Source organism: Camarhynchus parvulus, chromosome 8 (assembly GCF_901933205.1).
Source record: "Camarhynchus parvulus chromosome 8, STF_HiC, whole genome shotgun sequence".
NCBI lineage: Eukaryota > Metazoa > Chordata > Aves > Passeriformes > Thraupidae > Camarhynchus > Camarhynchus parvulus.
This window is the reverse complement of record NC_044578.1, coordinates 29,873,307-29,893,742: the sequence shown is the minus strand read 5'-3', so window position 1 is coordinate 29,893,742 and position 20,436 is coordinate 29,873,307. Positions and strand designations below refer to the sequence as shown.

Below are 20,436 nucleotides of genomic sequence, written 5' to 3'. Positions count from 1 at the left end.
ACTACAGAATAAGGCTCTTCCAACACATTTCTCTGTATACAGACTTATGAGAACAGACAATATTTCAGACTTCCCTGTTTCAGATATCTGATGGATCGCCCAAGCTAAAGTGACCTTTTTAAAAAAAAAAAAACCTTCAAAACATTGATTGCACAATTACATCTTTTTCCTTCCTTTACTGGAAGAATAAAAAAATAACAAAATATCCATACAATTTTTCCATTCATGCCCTGGCTGTATCTCCCCACTGCTTAGCTCTCTCACTGCACTGATCTCAACAGTAGGTCTAAAATAAAGGCATCTTAAACAGAAGACTGTGTGAATCCAGAAATGTCTGCAGTCAGAAAGCTCCATTAATCAGCTGAACAAAGGCAGTTAAAAGATCAGCGATGCAGACACGTACATCTACTGCAAATGCATCAAAATGAGGCAACAGGAGACTTCATGGAAATGAACTCAAAGTCAGAGACAGTGTGCAATATCTGTACTAGAATCCTAACATCTATAAATTTAATTTCATTATATCATGCAGGATGTTGATTTTTTTTTCAGAGTAAAGAACTAATGGCTGTCCAAAAAGCTTAATTCTGCTCTCTCTTCTCCCTTCTTATGAGGAACGGAAACCACAGAGCAGCACATCTATCTAAATAAATGGAAGTCATTCAGGAGCAATTTTATTCTGCACCAGAAAGAAAGATACTGGAGAAAATGCTAGTTACTAATGAAATTTACTCTAAGAGGCAGACTCAGTTGTCTCTGGTTGCTCTATTAATAGGATTTTGCTATAGAAGAATTTTCCCATCTTTCAAACAACACATATGAACAATGAATTATTTGTTTGCATTAAAAAAAACCCCACTTAGATTTCTTATCACAAAGAGAAATCAGCATTTGCAGGTCCAAAGAGCATTTATGTGGGTTCAAATTATTTTTCATTTTCAGTCTCAGCTCTGTGTTTCTGTGAACCCTTCCCACCTGCTTCCTTTACTGAACCTAGTGAAGTGAGACACAGATGAAGGAATCAATAGCCACGTTGTTTATGATGAAGCTCCTATTGAGCTTCAGGATCCTCAGATAAAATGAATACTGCTGCACTGAAGAGATGTGAAAAAAGCTTTGCCTGCCATCACAATTCTGTGACACAGCAAACTCTCCCTCTTACCAAGGTATGGCTGCAATGGAGGGATTATTTGGACAGACTATAACAGAAAATACTCAAATTTATCAGTAAGGGATTCGTTTTGCTGCATCTTTTCCCCAATGGCATTAAAGCAGTGAGAACACAGCAAGCCATTGTATTCCTTGCTAAAACTGAATATCTGATTGAATCAATCCCCAGATCACTCTATTGATACACACACCAAGAAGCACATTAAAGACAGTGATGCTTGCCAGCTAAATCACAGTTCAGACATGCCCATCTGATTGCTTCCCTCTCATTTATAGATGTGCCCTGAATTACAAGGATTCATAAGGCTGTCCATGCTTTTTGCTAAATTTTAAGCAATCTGAACAGCTACACCTCACACAGTTCGCTGTTTACGAGAGAAAAACAGTCTAGTTACTCCACTTGCTTCCCAACAAAACAGCTTTAAGTATTCAAAATAGTGATAGGAGAGTCTCAGATTCTCTGTTTTCAAAGTCTATTTATTGAGCATGTTCAGACAAAAGCTGTGTCACCGCAAGAAATATTATTAATATTGAAATTCAAAGAGAAATCCTGTTAGTCAGGTTTCAAGCTGGCCATGTTTCAAGTTGCTTTCCCATAATCAGTCTACTCGATTCCCTCAAATAATGTTTGAGGGGTTTTTTAATATACAAACCAAACAATTCATGAGAAGTTATATTAACAGGGAGAATACATTCTCTCACCCCAAAAATTAAAAAATTCATTTCTGTGGAGCAAATAAGATGTCTTTACTCAGCCCTAACTGAAACCTTCTGTCTTGTCCCCACCAAAATCCAACCATACACAAGCGAGGTATTAAAAGGTTTAAGGAAAGGGGAAAACAAAACAAAACAAATAAAAAAGAGAGTCAGGTAAAAAGACAGAAAAGTCAGCCAAACAAGTAATGCAAATTGCTAAAGATGACTACAGAAAAAAATACATTTAAGATACTGATACTTGAAATATCAAAGTTGTCCCCAGGTCGGACAATTTTGCGCAGAAGCAATGTCATTTAAACACAAAGCAGCTTACTTGCATGTTTGTCTGCCAGTACAATGAGCGTGCTGGAGATGTCTCTCCTCCTGTAGAAACACACCACCTTTGCTTCCACGTTTCCATTGGCAGTCTGAAACGGGGAACACAAGAAAAAACTGACCCCTGACCAGGAACTTGATAAATTATCGGGAATTTTGCACAAGAGCTACACAGAGTCTGCTTTTAGCACCTCCAGCTGCACACATTACCTCACACACAAACTCCTGCATAATCCATTCCCAGGGTAGGGAAATTCCAGGCAGTTTGGTTGGGCCCTGGTAATGGTTCCTGAGGAATCACCACTTTTAAGTTCCAGATGTTTCAAGCAGAGAAAACCACACTTACCTGCCATTGCAACCTATTAACAAGCCCCTTTGCTACTTTTGAGGTGAAGCCTATATTAAAGAGAACTCAAATGAATCTTTAAAAACCTAATTAAAAAATCTGTGAAAAATAACAGAATTCAGATCTAGGCTGTTCTCCAAACTCTACAGGGCAGTAGAAATGCAGGAAAGAACCCAGCCATTTTTACTTTTGCAAAAGAAACGACATGAGATTTCTGACAGCACTGGTGAGCTAAATAACGACCAACACACAAAAAAATCATTACAGAAGGAGAATCAAGGAAGCTGCACCAGACAATAAACTCTTTTTGTATGTTGTCACTGAAATAAAGTCAGAATTTTTGAAAGATTATTTACTTAACACTCTTAAAATGAGACAGGTGATCAAATGTAAGATGGCACCTGTCAAACAGTGCAAGTGGCTTTTTACAAACTCTAGGGGAAATAAACCTACTGGTTTGTAACAGCCCCAGCCAATTTACTATCTCTAAAATCAAATAATGCAAAAGTAACTCAAGAGTTGTATCCTACTACTGAAGACTTTGAAAACCATAATGAAGGCACAGTTCCCAAAAGCAGAAGATACAAATTCCCTGCTAGGGAAGTCTCCAAAAAAGGGCAGTAAACCAGCAACGTGTCCACAAGGAAACAAAATAAAAACTAATGTACATGCTCATTTCTAGGATGTGAATGAACGAAAAATTTCAACTTTTGTAATACCCGTTTTCCTAACACAAATTAAAAAAAAAAAAACCAAAACCACAGACATGACATACGTGCACAGATATTTCCCTTACAGACCAAAAGTTTTCACTGATTTCTCAGAATTTCTACCATCTTCTGGTAAATAATTCAGAACTTTTAAATTTTGAGAAACTAAAATACAAAGGCAAGAACCATCTTGTTCAAACACAGAGAGCTTCCATGTAAATTGATCTGGTTTATTTAATTGCCAAAATTTCATTTACACTCAGTTAAAAATAAATGAGCTAATGAGCTAAGATTCATTTCAACCTGAAACATCCATTTTTAAAGTGTAGGTCAGAGAAATCACAGCTCAAGCAAGAGCTGCACCAAGATGGGGGATCCAGGTTGAAAGTTCATTTTTTTTTAAAGGTGAGGGGAAGAATGAAACTGAAGAGCAAGAGGGGAAAGCACTTTCCAGGAAAGTGATCAACAAACCTGCACCCTGTCATGGACTGGAATACAGACAGTGATACCTCATGGATAGGGATCCACTGGGAACATTTTAAGAATTCACTCATGTTTCTTTAAGGCAAATGAGACTTAAAGGTATTTCAGTAAAAGACCTCCATGGGGTTACCAAGGATGTCCTAGCACTCAACCGGTCATGAAATTGATACATTTTCTCTTCCAAGCATCTGTTTGAGAATTACATGCTTTCCCATGACTGGTGGCTGAAGAAGAACATCTGACACCAGTCAGGTATCAGGTATTGCAAATACCAACCAAATTTGCAAATCCAAGCCAGCAATGTGACATTCCTTCTGTAAGGGCTGCCCTAATGTCAGGGCAACGTGTTAAACCTGAACACATGGTGTGTTTAGGATACAGCCAGTGGCTTCAGAACCCTGTTCCCCCCTCAGCCAGGTCAAACTTCAGCTGCCTTCCCACACAGAAGCCATCACGCTTCCCTGCTCAATCCATTGAAAGGGAATTTGGCAGATCAGGTTCACTGGCCCAAAAGGACAATCAGCAAAGAAAGACAAAGTCTGAGCAAGCAGATCAGAGCTGCAAACCTCTCTCCTGAGCAAGAGTCTCCCACAGGAAAAACCAAATTAAAGCTCTCCATAGGCAAACTCTTGTATTTTCTTCATATCCTGCAATCCTGGCATGGAAGTGAAGAACTGCAGAAACCTGCCCTAAAGGTGGGCATCATCACCTTTAAAATGACATGCCCCTGATACTCAGTTCTTTCATACCAAAGGAGAACAAAAGGTCTTAAAGCATTCCAGAAAATTATCAGAGAACAAATGTATTTTTAAGCTTCTAATTACCAGAGAACTGCTAAAGAATTGTTTTGATTTTAATCAAATCAAGCAGATCATAAATTCAATTAACTTCAAAGACTTGATGGAAAAAAATGTTTACCTTATTGAGCTCTTCTATTCTTCGTATCAAATAGGGGTTACTTGAAGAATTTTCGAAGTAGACATAATCTGACAAAAAGAAAAAAGACTATTTAAAATACGAACTGCTAAAAATCAAATCAAAACCTTTATGAGCCTGGAGAGCAAAGCACGTGATCTTCCTCCTCTCTCTGATCAGATTATTTCCACTTAGACCACGCTGTTGTCTTTACTTGCTTCCTGTTCTTATCAAAACCCAGCCACTCCTCACCAGCAATATGTGATCTCTCTCTTCCCCTCCAGTTTAGAAGTACAGCTCATTTACTTAGAACACAAACAGTTTCTCTCTCTCATCTTTTTCTCTACTTCTTGATCTTTTACACTTATGTGATCCTAGAATGCCCTCAACAAATTTCCATATCGCTGTCCAGACTTATCAGCAATATTTGTATTTTGAAGTGGGATAAACATCTAAAGTCACAGGAAAAAACCAAGTTCTTACCAAAGGTAGTGCCTTAAAAAAAAAAAAACAAAACAAAACAAAAAAAAAACAAAACAAAACAAAAAAAACCAAAAAAACAAAAAACCAAAAAAAAAACCCCACCAAAACAAAAACACCACAGAAACATGCATGAGCGCCATATAAATTATTTGGTATTAGGGAACTCCAAGCTTCAGCACTTTCGAAGAAAACAGATGCTCATGAGTTCTGAATGGACTGGCCTGTCTCTCCCAGTACTCCAGAAGCCCTAAGTCTGAACCGCGACAAAGAGGGACCGAATCCACCTCCGGCTGACAAGGTGCTGACCTTGCACACAGATCTGACAACAATTCCTTCCAGGACTAGCTAAGACATTTCCCTCCAGACTTCCCAGCTCATTTGTGTTTGGAGGAAAACACCCGTAGCCCCTGGGCACGCCTCAGGTGATCCTTTGCAATGCCTGCGTTAGCATGATGCTCCAGGATGAGCGGGTGTTCAGCAGTGCCCAAACAGGGACAGCTCCTGAGGGTTACCCTCAACCCCTCTGAAATCCTCCTTAAAAGGGCTGTGGAAAGCACAGATACTGCCCCCTCCTCACCAGCCCAGGGAAGGAAGACATCCCCCAAAGGTCTCTGCTCCTGGAAAAACTGCACCAGGAGAGTTAAGGGGACCCTTTTATCTCTGGGCTGACCAGAGAGACCTCAGGGCGTTTACTCATCACAGCCCTTCCACCTGCCCCGTGTAACACCACTCGAGCTGCAGACACACCTTTTTTCAGACTGCTGCTCACAGCCTGTTATCCATAGGTCTCCCTGGATTTACAGACCCACCTACTTGCTGCATGGGACGCCAGAGCACAGCACTGACCACCAAGCAAATGACCCCAAGGAAGCTGCTCTTACACTACCTACAAAAATCCCAAGTACCCTCCTGCTCCTTCAGCAGGGCTGGCTGCCTTAGGAGCAATTCACTAACCAGGAATCCCAGGGGTTACAATCCCAAGAGCAACAATTCTTAACAAACCTATTTTCCAAGCTCTTGTCTTGTCAAAAAGTGTGTTGTTGTCAAGACACCTTGATAGTGAAGTGCCAGCCTGGTCTTGGTGGGAGTGACAAGTGAAGAGTTCCAATGGTCATGCTCAGCACGACTCTTGGGTTACCGAGCCACAGAGTGTAACCAGGGCTAAGAAGCACTGAAATAGCACGCTCAGTTTCTGACATTTTTGTGCATTCTGTGCTCCAGGCCTCTCAGGCTGATCACCAGCCATCTTCACACACACCAACAAGCACCTGAGCGACTCTAAAACTTTACTCCTAACTGCAAGAGTCAGTTCCTCTTAAATATCACATCCCTGCAGTCTTTAAACTGGTGGAAGGTCTCAGGTGAGGAATAGAGCTTGGACATCTGGCTTGTAGAAAACTTTGTGGGCTGGTAGCAGAAATGGTTAAAACACCCAAGTAACTAGATCCTAAATTTCCATTCCCAAACACTGGCTCTGTGCAGCACATCAAACAGGAAACAACAGGCTCAACATTACTATGACCAACTCTACCAGAGTCACAAGACCAAACAGATATTTGGCAGCTTCAGCAATAACAACTGCTGACTGAAATAACAATGGTGGGCATCAAGCAATTTACTGATCAGCAGAGTAAAGAGAAATTATTTCTCCTACAGCTGAACCACCCACAACCTACAAGGGCACTGCAGCAGAGGATGCCGAAGCCTCGAGGTGCCTCTCCAAGCTCACTGGCCACTTCTCACTGGAAGGCTCCAACAATTGAAGAAAAGATAAGCTCTTTCCCTCCAATCCTCCAATAATTCCTAAGACAACCAGCTACTTCTCACTTCAGGTACTTTGACTGAGGCAGATGCAAAAAATATTACTTTTGTAAGCACTGTGCCTGAAAATTATAAATTAAAACTAAAAATGTCAATTTATGTCTTGAAAATATAACCTTGACTTTAATCCCATGGGTTTCAGGTGGCTGTTACAAATGCTCCTAGTTGACATCATTTTTAATCAGCTTTTTTGTGTGCATGTACACGCATATTATTCTCAGAGACACATTTTATACCTCAAGTGAACATGAAATTCATTATTTATGTAACTACAGTTTATTGATTGTAAAATCTGGCATGGATTTAAAGAAAGCTTATCACAGATGAATGGTTTACCAAAGAACAGCTGACAGTGGTATCCAACAGTACTGAATAATAAACCCCCCACCACTGTCTTGGTCAGCAGCAGGAGCATCCCCAGACCCACAGTGTGTGACCAACAACTGCAGCCCAAGCTCACAGGAACCACCAGGTTCTGCATGCTGCTGGCACAAAGGCAGAACCAAACCTGGCCCTCAGGATGCTCCAAGAGCTGACACATGACAGTGCACAGCTGCATTCCTGGGCCAGTGCTTGATGACTTCACCATGTCAAATCCACAGTCCAGTACATCTCATCCATGTTTTAGACTAATTCCACAACTATGCTAAGCATTTCACCAGTAACCATGCAACTAATGGAGACCTATTTCCCATTGCTCAAATTACCTGGAAAAGGGCTTCTTCCTCTCTGCAAGTAATGCAGAGCACACTGCAAGCCACATAACACAAAATAATGCATATCAGAGGAAAGTGTCTGCATTTTTCATAAAGATTTTAAATAGCAGAACTAAAATTAAAATGCTATCCTTCACAGAGAATGGTCTGAATTCCTGTTCCACACGTACGACACGGAAATTTTAAGTTCAACAAACCACTCTCCAAACTGATGCTTGGGCTGGTGACAACAGTTCTGAAACTCCACGAGCATCCAAGCCCAAGAAGACTGGTTTCCTGCACAGCAGGGTTAAAGGAGGCACACCACTGGGCCCTACACTCCAAAACACCACCTTTCTCCTTGAGTAGCTCTTCCACTTCAGCTCCAGTTTTCCCCCATGCCATGGAAGTGCACCCTTTCTCATACTGCCTACCCAACTAATGTGATTCTCAGTTTGCTTTCAGGGCAGTGCCTACAGTTGCAGATGCCTGTGCACACACACACAATAAAGAGAAACCTTCCACAGACTCCCAACAATCCAGCTGTCAATGGAGATACCCTGTATGCGCACAGCTGCCAGGGGTCCTTACCCTGGGCTGAAAGCAAGATGGGGAAGGAGACAAAATTACTCTCTAGACCACAGAGAGATACACATCTCAACTCCTACTAAGAACAGGATGGAAGAGTTCACTAAAACAAAATATAAGGTCTGGGGACAGAAAAGTAGAGCCTGACACCAAACAAAACCAAGTCAGGCCCTTCAAACACAATTGACTATCCTTGTTGATTTATTTGCTTTCCTACTTACAAAATTGAAGAAAAGGTCTAGTCTAAAACCACTCTGCATCCCACAAGCATGACATGCCCCCTAACCACCATAAAAAGCACATGAAGGCAATCCCTCACCACCCAGCCTGAAGTGAGTTTCAACCCCATACCTTCACAACAGCTGTTGGCTTCAGCTCACCATCCCCGAATTAATCAGCTGTGCATCCATACCACGGCCATAATTAATGGCATCACTCATGCATGCTACAGTTATCTGTGATCAGGCTACAACAATCACTGAGGAGTGTGGAAATACCAAAAGGCAGTAAGGACCATCACACAGATCATCACCCTCTGACAAACTCAACATGTAGCTCTTCCCCTTGCCTGTGCTGTTACAGAGCAGAAGCACCCACATACAGAAATCTATGCAAAAAAGGGCTTTATATCCCATAATACTTTTTCTGAATATGCACAACACAACTTGCCAGAAAGCAATGCTGTATTACACAGGTAATGACTGAACTGCTAGAACACACAGACACAAGTACAGCAGCTAAAACTAGAACGACAGCCTACAGAGCACAGAAGATGAAAATTTTCCATAAAGGCAGTAAGATAACAGTTCTCAATTCACAATTAACACAACAGAATTTCTTTTTGCTCTCATATGCTTTTAAGACATTATTGCAAAAGAGTTTCTTCCTCTGTCTTCTTCATGTTCAGCTGTTGCTTATGTCTACATCAGTCCATGGAAAAGAAAATCAGGACGGGGTACAGCAAAATAAATAACACACTCTGTCTAGAGGTCATATATTTATAAGATTAGACATGTCTGAGCTACCTAATAACCTTATGGGCTTTTAGGTGATCAAGTTGCAAAAATGCCCAAAAGTATTTTTATCCTTCCCAACGCACACTTGCCTTTCAAGCTACAAGTGTTTTCTGAGGACTGACCTGGCTGAGTATTCCCTACCTCACCCCCCAGAAGTCTTACACAGTGAGTACTGCACCAGCCTAGAGATGTACCCAGGATATCAGGGAGGCTGGAGCCTTCCTCTTCCCACACTCACTGCCACTGCTGGGTACAATCTGCAATTCCAGACATGAGATAAAGAAGTAACTTCACAATTGTAACTATTTCCCCTCCCCAACCCACAAAGCTGCTGCCCTGAATTAGAGAGGAGCATCAAGAGAGTGCATAAACTTCTGATGATCTGCTTATTTTATGACATCTTTTACAGGAAATATGTGGCTCCTCATACTCTGGGCTCTCCAGCTTTGGGTCAGTTTCCTTCATTAAGTTCCAGTGTTCAAATTATTCACCAGCTTTGTCCCTAACCTGTCAATTATTTTACATTCTGGATAACACAGTCCCTCTTGGTATGAAAGAGGAGGTTGGAGAGGCAACCCTACAAGTCCTGCAATCTCACCTGGCAGAGCCCAAGTCCTACTGCCTTCTGGCTCTTCAAAAAGCAGCAACACTCCCAGCAGCAGTCACCCAATGAAATGTTTAGTTACAGAGCAGACAGAGTTTCAATAGAGAAAGCCTCACCAGCACAGTATTTTCATTACCAGAAAGGCAAAACTGAAACAGTTCTTTCTATTGCAAAAGGAATTATGGGGTCTAATACATCTGGCAATGCACACAAACCAGGTATTCACAAATTAATGTCTTTCACAGATCAACAAAGGTATTAAAGATATACTGCCAGCACAGGCTCAATTTGTATTTACAGGACAGCAGTATCTGTGGCTACTGCACGCACTGGATGCATCAAGCTGAGGATGAGGCAGCACATGCTATGGGAAACACCACCACTACCACCCAACTCCTTAAAAGAGATGTATAAATACCTATAGCCAGCTAGTGAGGGACATGGCAAAAGCAAACATCTCCCCTCCACACAGTTAACAGCAAACCATCACTAAATTTAGCAAGGGTAAGTTGAAGTACCCCAGTTAAATCAAGCCAGCTTTGCTCTGTTTCTTGAGCAAGGATTATCTACACATTCAGAAGGTAAACAAAATGTTCATGTTACATTTTCTTCCAAATGTGCAGAATGAGAAAGGGACAGTCAATGTTACTTGGCTGTTTTGAGATGGAACCTATGGATCACTTTTTCTGACAGGCCTCCAAAAATCCAGATTCAATATTACCCAAAACATAAGTCAAAGGAAAAGCAATTCATGGCAAGATCCATGCAACAGGACAACAGATTATGCACAGGCCTATAAAAAAGTTGATACAGTTGTTTATCCATGCCAGGTCTTATAGCAAGAGTTATTGCAACAACAGCCCAAACAAGAACAAAAAAACCTTCACCAAAACACCAAACTCTGAAGGACCTGCAATAGCTAGAAACAAAACCTAAAGTACCTTCCAATACAGAAATCTATTCAAGGTAAGACATAACCTATATTTTTGAAGTCAAAAGAAAAATAAATCAAAGTTAATGACATGCAACTTGCTTGGACAAACCACTGATTGCTTGATCCATTTTAAACTCTGAAACATTGTGATATTTGGAATTTTCCAGATGTCTTCTGTTCTTTGTTTTCTATCATGTCAAGGAAGGGGGCAAGAAAAGTTCCTGTCCAGCCATCTAGTATCATTTTTTTGCCTGATTCGTAGTGAAACAAGGTTTATGCAACTCCATTATTCATGCATTAGTTCTTCCCTATTAACTCCTGAACCATTTGTTCAGACATTTCACAAATGGACAGAAGTCTCAAAGATAATTAAGTTCTGATCATTGTTGCCTATACAAAAGACAGATACAAAAAAACTACAAGTGAGAAAGGTAAGACAGAGATATTAAATGGTTCCTGTTTCAGAAACAATTAATAGACTGGGTTTTAAAGCAAGTCACTGGAGATTCCACAGTGTTTGGAGGAATTATCAGAAGTCCTTGCTTTCTGATGCACCCCTCAACTCCCCTATTGTCAGTGCTGCTCAAGGCAGGTCCTGGGCTCAATTAACTTCTAACCTGATTCACAATGGCCAGGTGTGCTCCCAAATATTTCCCCTCTCTGCCAGGGAAGAAGGCAGGGTTCTGCCCCACAGCAATCACCTAGGGACTGAAGATCTCAGCTCTGCATGAGACCCAAAGCTCATACAGGTGGTACCTTTCCCAGTAAAAGTGTATAATTCCCAAGTAGGGGGAACAGAAGAAAGAGAAGAACCACCTCATGGAAGAAAACCCACAACTTCTGGATTGTCAATATCCTTATTTCTGTTCCTCACAGCACTGTTGGCTGTTTTCACTTGCAGACATCTATGGAGAAAAAACAAAGGCATCTATGGAGAAAAAACAAAGGACAGGAGTGTGCTGGTGCTTTTGAGTAAGAGATTATGGGTGCCAGCTGTACTTCATGGGTCAGTCATAGGTAAGAACTGTGCCATACTAGAGTAACTGCTACTAGGGATGCCACCCCAAAGGAGACAAAAAGTCTGCACAAAAAGACTAGAAAAGAAACTACAAGAATCCTAGAAATAAAATTAAGCTTCCAAAGCACTACCCTGAGGACAAAGAAGCAATTTTACTGTTAGAAATCAATTATATGGCAGTTCAAGAAAACCAATTTCAATTAATCCACTCCCAATATTCCAGCTATAACTAAGGCACATTTGCATGCGGCACTGACACTTCAGGTTCACTGAGTCAACTCCCTCCAGCTTCCTGCAGGACAAACCTATGCTAAACATTCCTGGAGAACAGCTTCTTTTATTCTGTGCTTTACGGGAGACATCGAAGCACAATTTGAAGGCCTCTGGACACAAAGCCTCTTCTGCACTGCCTCTTCTGCCACTTCAGTTCCCAAGAATGTAGCCATACAAATATTTTCTGCAGCAGCAAAGTTGTGAGCCTATGTAATTTCAGCTGCATCCAGTGCCATTCTTTGTGCGTCAATACCATGGAAATAGTTCAGGCTTAAAAAAAGAAAAACCTTTCCCCAAAGGCGTGTTGTAAGGGAAGGCCAGGATGGTCTAATTTACAGAAGAGCCACTTGAGCAGACAGAGAAACTAGTGAGAGTTCCTTAAATCATGGGGGAGTATTTGGAGGGGGTAGGGGGAATGGAAGAGGAGTATCCTCATGCTACACCCTAACAAAAATCACCATCTGTAGCAGCCAAGAAAACAGCCTGTTCCGTTGTAATTGTCATTGCTAAGGACAGATAAGAAAAGCATTCTTTTCCAAAAGATATTTAGGCAGCAAAGACGACAAGAAACTAGCATTGTGTTCCCTGCAAGAATCTGGAGAGTTGCAAAACAAGAACCTCTGTAGTACTCAAGACACCTCGAGAAAAAAACAAACTAAAAAAAGTTGTGTTTCTTGTTTGGATTTGCTTGCTTCTTTAAGGGCAACATGGAACTTCAGTTTGTCAACGTGAATTAACTGCTTAGGCCATGGTATGACAATATATTAAGTCCAAAGGTAGGGGTTTCAGTGCCAGATTAGAAACATCATGGCTTCACAATGCAAAACACGGACAAAGCGTAAACTCCTGCCAGCGTTCCTGCAGATGTTTCTTCAAACAAGAGTGCCAGTGAAGCTGATTCATCCTCCACCCTCTCATACCACCCCCTCAAATTGTGACAGCCTCTCCCTGGATGGCAGGAGGCCTGCACATGGTAAACATAGGCACTCACATGGGTCAAAAACTGTCTCCAACCAACCAAGCCCTGCCCAGCTCCACCGCACAGCCACGCCAAGCTGTGTTAAGCCTGGCAGAGGAAGGAGAGAACAGCTACAATTGCTTCAATGGACACTCTACCAAAAGAAACATCTACAGAAACTGTCTCACTTGGCTGGTTCAAATTTGCTCAGATGTTGACAACTTAACTCTGTAAGGACAAGCCCTGTGCTAAATCAGGAATCATCTGTTCACACCATACTAACTTTATGCTTGGTCAAGTGTCATCTGTCCTCCTGCATCTTGCATGAAAGCATAAAGTCCCCAAATTAATCACAGCACATTGTGTGCAATTGAACAGAAACATGACCATGGGCCACATCTGACACATGATCTGGCAATGCACAGAACCAGAGCCACAGAAGCCCAGGCACCATGAAGACTCAACAGCTTGCAAGTAACACACGTGTAAAGGACTGGAGAAGCCCAAGTCTTTCCTCCACTTGCAAACTCACTTTAAAGCCACCAACTAACTTCTTTGCTTTGCTTCACTGATCAATGCCAAGTAAAAATTATTTCACAAATGCTTCTCCTTCCTAAAGGTGGTCCAGCCAAAGAGCTGGAAGAGAAGAACATGTGAATGGTTTTCTTTGAGGCTGGGCAACAGCCCAAAAGCTTGACCAGTACTGTGCAGATCCTTCCAGATTTGATTTTACAAGTAAAGAGGGGACAAGGAACCATTCCAGACCTTCAAAGACATTCTGAAGCAGGGCCTCTTTGTATACTGCATTTATGGTGGTGAGCTCCAAAGACCCAGAACCATAATATCTTACAGGAGCACCTCTCCCAACAGTTCCCGTTACCCAAACCTCATGGGAAACCGAGGCAAAGCAGCTGCAGGGCTTGGTCACTTACCTGCTTGGGATTTAAACAAAATAATGCGCTTGGAAAGCAACAAGATAGAGTGTAAAAAACACCTTACTTGGTGCAGAAGTAACACGGATTTCACAGGTTACTTTTTGCCAGCAGATGCCCAGAACTACCAGAAGCCAGCCTCCAACAGTTCATACCTTTGCTTTCAAGCGACCCCAAACTGCTCAGGAGTGGTTTATAAAAGTAAAAACAGTAACAGCAACCATCTCATTCTCTCCTCATCCTACTGGGGAGACTACACACCCCATTTATTTAAGGAAATCAGGATGCTTAAACATGAAAAGGTGCTTGAAAAAAACTGGATGCAAGTGAAAGGAACATTTTGACATTCACCAAAATTTTACTAGTTAAACAAAACAAGTTTTAAAAGTCTTTTTTCCATATTTTTTAATCAAGTGTCTTTTCTTCACCATCACTGAAAGGCAAAACACCAAGGAGCAAAGCAGGCACTGCCAAGGAGTGCCCAGCCACTCCCCAGACCTCCAGCGGTGCCCCCGGCCCAGCCCTCCCAGAACTCTGCCCAGGCACAGCCTCCCGCCCACCAGCCCAGAACAGCCTCAACTCACCAATGGAGTAGAAACAAAACTTAGCCCTGTCAGTCCATTGTGCCAGCTGCAAATGGCTTGCAGCTTTTACAAATCCAGAGCTGCCACAGCTCTAGTCCCCAACACACCTAAGCTGGCTGACAGCACTCTCCTCCATGCAGTATTTCCCAATAAAAGGCTAACCAATGCTGAAGCAGTTTGATATGGGGGAGAGGAGAAAGGGCAGGGAAGGAAAGGGAGACTGCAAAACGTGTGAGATAAACTTGTGTAACTAGAAACAATGAAAGGAAAAGATGAAGAAACCCACTGCCTAACTGTTGCTGAAAGGTGATAAGCTAGAAGCTGTCCTAAATTTATTAGGGCCAATGACTGCAGAAGCCTATTAGTAATTTTCAAGAATAAACTCTCATTTTTATCTTTACAGGTTATTTAATACCTCTCTACTAAATCCATTCCCAGCTCAGGTTACTTGCAAAGTTAGAAAACAAAAACCCATCAAGCACAACCAAAACAAGGATATTGCACAGGAAGCCCTCCTGTCACCCAAAACACACACACACTGACAGCAAAGCAAGGGCACAGGAGAAGGTTTACAAGTGATCCTGCAGTTAAATGATCTGAACTGGCTCCAGATTCGGACTCCAGCAACATGTTCTATGCAAGCTTCCTTAACAGCCCTCAGGTCTTTACCAGGAAAGCTCAAACAATTATTATTGACATTATTGTGATGTCAAGAGGACTGATGCACCATCCCTGTGCTCACAGCTCTCGCAGCACTAAGGAAGCCAAGAGCTGTAGGCTGGACGCCAAGGGGGAGTAGGGAATGGGATGGGGGCAGGTCAAACCACAGTCCCCAGCCACGCATTCACAGCACCCTGTGGTAGCAGAGAGATGATGTCATATTGCCATCCTTAAAAACTGGGGGGACTACACTGATAAAAGATGTGTGACTGCAGCACAGGCAGGCAGACACACCACCACCAGCTATAAAGTAGTAGCCAGTAAATTCTGGAGCGTAAGCCTCCAGCACACTGGAATAAAGCTGCTGTGAACCTTGGGTGCCCACGTCAGGCACTGTGGGTCATCACTTCCCTCATTTCAAAGGTATTAGATGCAGCAAGTACCTCCATGCTTAACTGACTTGTGATCAGATCTCCCCATGCCATTTAAACATACCTTAAATGTACCACAGACTCAAAAAACAGTGATAATTTTGTAGCTAAGCATGCCCCCAAAAAAGAGGGTAACCCATAAAAGCCAAAAACACATAAAAGACTCCATCTGAAAGTATTAACTGACATTTATCTTAGCAGAAGTGTTGTCTTCAGTAGTTTTTCCTCCATCCTTCCTATCCGTTCTTTCCCCATCCCCTTGTTCCCTGCCCTCCCACTGAGCCCATTCAGCTGTTCACACAGTCCCACAGTGAACCAGATTGGGTAGCTGATGCAAGATTAAAAATAATCCAGGAAAAAACAAAAAGTGAGGAGGAGGGAGGTGGAAAAAATTAAGTTCCTCAAATCAGTGCAAGATGAAAATGCAAAAAATCATTGTTTCACTGCATCAAGGCAAGGCCATAGGGTCATAAACCTGCAGTGGGGCTCAGTCAACTGCCAGCACTAAAGGAGTACTTGTCACACCAGAGTTAAACTCTCCTGGAGAAGGTGGAGACAGAATACCTGCTGGAAAGTCTCTTGATACCAAGATGACCTGTTCCCTTCCAGGCAGCTGACACAGCACTCTCCTGAAAGCAGAGCCTGGCACTAGCTAGAACAATGAACATGTCTCTCCCACGTGCATTTTTTCATCAGAGGCCCCAAATTCCAGCTCAGAGGTCCCAAGCTTCTCCGATCTGGTGTTTATCCAACATTCCCATACGGTCTGTGATTGTGCAGGCTGCCAGCCCTCTCCATGAAGAGGCAAACCAGCCCACCATGACTCCTTCCAAGTGAAAGCAGTCCACTTTCTTCATGCTGCCATTTGTTTCATGGCTGTACAGCAGCTGTTAAGAAAATCTTCACTTCTGCTACACCGGAGGCAGGCGATTCCAGGGTTTCCTACAGGCCAACAACTAAGATCCCCCATTCCATTTTGGAATTTGATACCCTGGCATTCTTCCCCATACATTTCCAAAGTTTTACATCCCCCCTGAACTGTGCTAGCTTGTGACAGTCCCATTTGTATTGGAAACCAACTCCCTTCCCATCAGAAACCAACCAGGAGAAACTTGGCAGGATCCAGCAGAGCCAGCTGCTCTCTCCAAACAACTGGATGCCACCGGCCAACTTACCCACAGAGCCTGACAAGCATTCAAGGGGCAGCTCCTAAGCTCCCCAGCACGGTTACTCTGCTTCTATCACAAAGGGGAAGACTCCAGCCCCCACAGCACAGGCTCCTCAGCTCTTCTACCCAGGAACACATGAAGAGAATAACACACTTCATGTCCACTTGCTGTCAACACACCACTGGCTTCTGAAAACAACAATTCATGGTGCTTCATGCCCAGGCCTAAAGCAGTGACCATCCTTTCTGAGTGAACAGAGACTTCCAGGAGCAGTATTGATCTGTAGTGAGCAAGCTGCTTTTGGCAGCTGTTAGGTCTGGAGTTCACACAGCACATCCGGTAGTCACAAGTGTAATAAGAGATTATCTGCTGAGTGTTTGTCTTCCAGTGGGAAGTGTATGAAATGACTGTGCACAAATCCCATCCTGGATTTAATCCTGCCCTGGAGTTCACACACAACTTCAGTGCACAAAACCATTAGTGGGAGATAGCAGCAGCAGAGGTCAGAAACAATTCGATAACACACACTCCTGGGCTCAGGCTGAACAGAGCTCTCACACAGAAACAGCTGCATCCATCCATATGCTGATCTTGGTAATACATCAAATCAAGACTCCATCCATATGGACCACAACAGAGCACTGCAACCCTGGCTATCAGCCAGCTGCCTTGCCCTCTGCCCAGAAAGGCTCGGGAGCAAATGCTAGACAACATTTCCAAGTGCAGGAAGGACAAAAAGGTAACTGAGACCAGCCAAAATGGATATTCCAAAGGCAAATCCCACCTGACCAACATGACTGCCCCATCTGGGATGAAGAGACTAGCTCTGTGTCTGAGGGGAGAGCAGGGGGTGTTGGACACCTTGACTCATGTCAAAGGCCCTGCTAAGCCTCCCACAGCATCCTTCAAACAAAAATGCTTGAAAAACTGGATGATAAAGGTAGGGGGAAAACTAACATCAGGTTTAAAGGATCACAACCAGCAGTTGCAACCTCCACTGGGCTGCTGGTTACTAATGGCATCCCTCAAGGATCAGCCAGCCCTGCTTAGAATGGATAGGATGAGGGATAATGGGAAGGGGGACCCCAGCTGGAACAAGAGAAAATCCATCTAGGCACATAGAAACAAATATTTTCCAAAAGCATGGTCAAGCACTGGATAGGGCCCAAAGTAAGGGTGGCATCACCATTCTTAGAGCCTGGGATGGATACAGCCCTGAGCACTCGGATCTACCAGGAGATTTTCTAGCAGGAGGTCAATCTAGAGACCTCCAGAGGTGCTTTCCCACCTTCTGTGGGATCCACAGTACAGATTTAGCCATACAAAATGCTAAGAGATGACACTCCCCACAAGACTTGGCCATTCAATGCTGAACAAAAATTTCCAGGAAACAATTCCCTTTGCAAGTCACACCAGGGTGAATTTCCACAACTCATCTTGCCTATCATCCTACTCTCAGCACCTCCAAACCAACATAATGCTACAGGCACACTATCAGCTTGGGCAACCGAAGACACAACCTGGGACAGCCAAGAGTCAGCTCTTATAGCTCTGTGAAACCAGGTGCAACCAGAAAAAAAGTACAAACACGACAAAAGCAGCTGCATTTTTCAAAAAGTAAGGGTAGGCCAGAAGAGCAGAAAGAACAGAAAGTAGTTGTTGATGGAGAGCAGCCAGACAGGATGGCTTGGCCACCTTCGCTGTATTTTTTCTCGTGTTTACTTTACTTCGGTTTTACAGAACTCCACAAGAAACAGGGCATTTTGAAAAGGAGGGAACTCCACAAAAACATCTTCCTGTACAGCCTATAGTCCTGGGGAGAAGGAAGCTCCACAGAACAGCTTTTATGAAGGAAAATGGCTGAGCACAAATTCATGCCAGACCACCCTCAGTTTATGTTCCATAAAACACAGTCCCAAACCCCGTTCCCTCTCCTTTCTCTTCACGTGAGCCAAAACAAAGGACAATCAGACAGGAGCACAACCCTGAACAGAAGACTAATGGGAAAGCACACAACAAAACAGCAAGAGTGGAAGGGGAGGCCAAGATCTGCAGGACGTGCCTCACAGCAGCCCCCTGGTCCACCAGCAGCCTCTGCCCATCTTTGTGCTCCTTGTGGCAGCAACTCCTCCTGGGTCCCCACCCCGAGAACCTCGCATGACCCCCATCCGAGCAGCCTCTCCCCGCCGGCCCCATCCCGGGGCCCGGCCCCATGGCTGCTCTGCTCCAGCCCCGCTCACCCATCCCACCCTGCCCCAGCCCGCATCTGCCCCAGCCGTCGAGCGCCCACCGCCTCGAGCCTCGCACGCCTGGTTCTCCCCGCACCCTCGTGCTCCGTACGGCCCCACGCGGCTGCCCCCCCTCGCCTCGGCCATCCCGCTGCGCCCCCCGCCCCGGCTCCCCCAGCCCCGGGCACAGCGCCCCAGTTCGGCCCGCGCCGGGCCCCGCAGCCCTCACCCCGCGTAACCCCGCGGCAGGCAGGCCTCCCTCCCCGGGCAGCCCCCAGGCCCCTGCCCCGCGCCCGCCGCCCCCTCCCGGGCCGCCCCGGCCCCCGCCCCGGGCCTGCCCCGCCGGGCCCCGAGCGCCGGCCGCGCGCGGGAAGCAGCGCGGGCGGGCGGCGCCGCCGCGGCCGCTCTTACCTCCGACCCGGTACATGTTGGCGGCCATGCCCGAGACCGGGCCGGGTGCGGGGCGCGGGCCGCTCCCGCCGCCGCCGCCGCCTCCAGGTGCCGGATCCGCTGGAAAATGGAGGCTGGAGCGGGCGGCGGGGGAGGGGAGAGGGGGAATTAAAGGGGCCGCGCCGGCGGACGGGGAGGGAGCGAGGCGGAGGGCGGGGCGGCGGCCCGGGCCCGGCGGCGGCGGCGGCGGGAGGGAAGGAAGGAAGGAAGGAGGGGAACGAGCCAGAGCCGCCCGCGGCGTGTGAGGGCGGTGCTCCGGCCTGCGAGGGGAGGGACGGGAGCGAGCGGCACGGCCTCCTCACACGGCCTCCACACACACGCGCACTACCTGTACCTCTGCTCACACACAGCCTCTCCTTGCACACGCACGCGGCCTGCCCTCACACACCGCCTGCCCTCGCACACCGCCTGTCCTCACACACACACACTGACTGCCTGTGCACACCTGTGGCACACACACACACACACACACACACACACACACACACACACACACACACACACACACACACTCTGACCGCCTGTGCACACCTGTGGCACACACACACGACACTCCTACCCTCACACAACCCTCCTCACGCAGCTCTCTGGGCCCCACAGAGGCTCTGCTCTCCTCATGCACCTGCCCTGACACGGCATGGGCAGCCCTACACACACAGTGGAGACTGTCCTCAGGTACACACTGACACACACACACAGTGGAGACTGTCCTCAGGTACACACTGACACACACACACACACACACACACAGTGGAGACTGTCCTCAGGTACACACTGACACACATACACAGTGGAGACTGTCCTCAGGTACACACTGACACACACAGTGGAGACTGTCCTCAGGTACACACTGATACACACACACACAGTGGAGACTGTCCTCAGGTACACACTGACACACACACCACCTGTGCTCACACATGCGTGCCTGTACTC

General features: G+C 45.0%; 1 protein-coding gene across 4 annotated transcripts in view; it reads right to left on the bottom strand.

Annotated features, from left to right (window-relative positions):
- Positions 1-19,657, bottom strand: part of MTA1 (metastasis associated 1) — a 75,136-nt gene extending 55,479 nt beyond the window's left edge. For all 4 annotated transcript variants that reach the window (XM_030952942.1, XM_030952943.1, XM_030952945.1 and 1 more), the window contains exons 1-3: positions 19,462-19,657; positions 4,660-4,727; positions 2,201-2,294 (exon numbers count right to left, since the gene is read on the bottom strand). In XM_030952942.1, the coding sequence (XP_030808802.1) occupies positions 2,201-2,294; positions 4,660-4,727; positions 19,462-19,489 (190 nt within the window). In that variant the 5' untranslated portion in view covers positions 19,490-19,657. The remainder of the gene's footprint in view (positions 1-2,200; positions 2,295-4,659; positions 4,728-19,461) is intronic.
- Between the last annotated feature and the right edge of the window lie 779 nt (positions 19,658-20,436).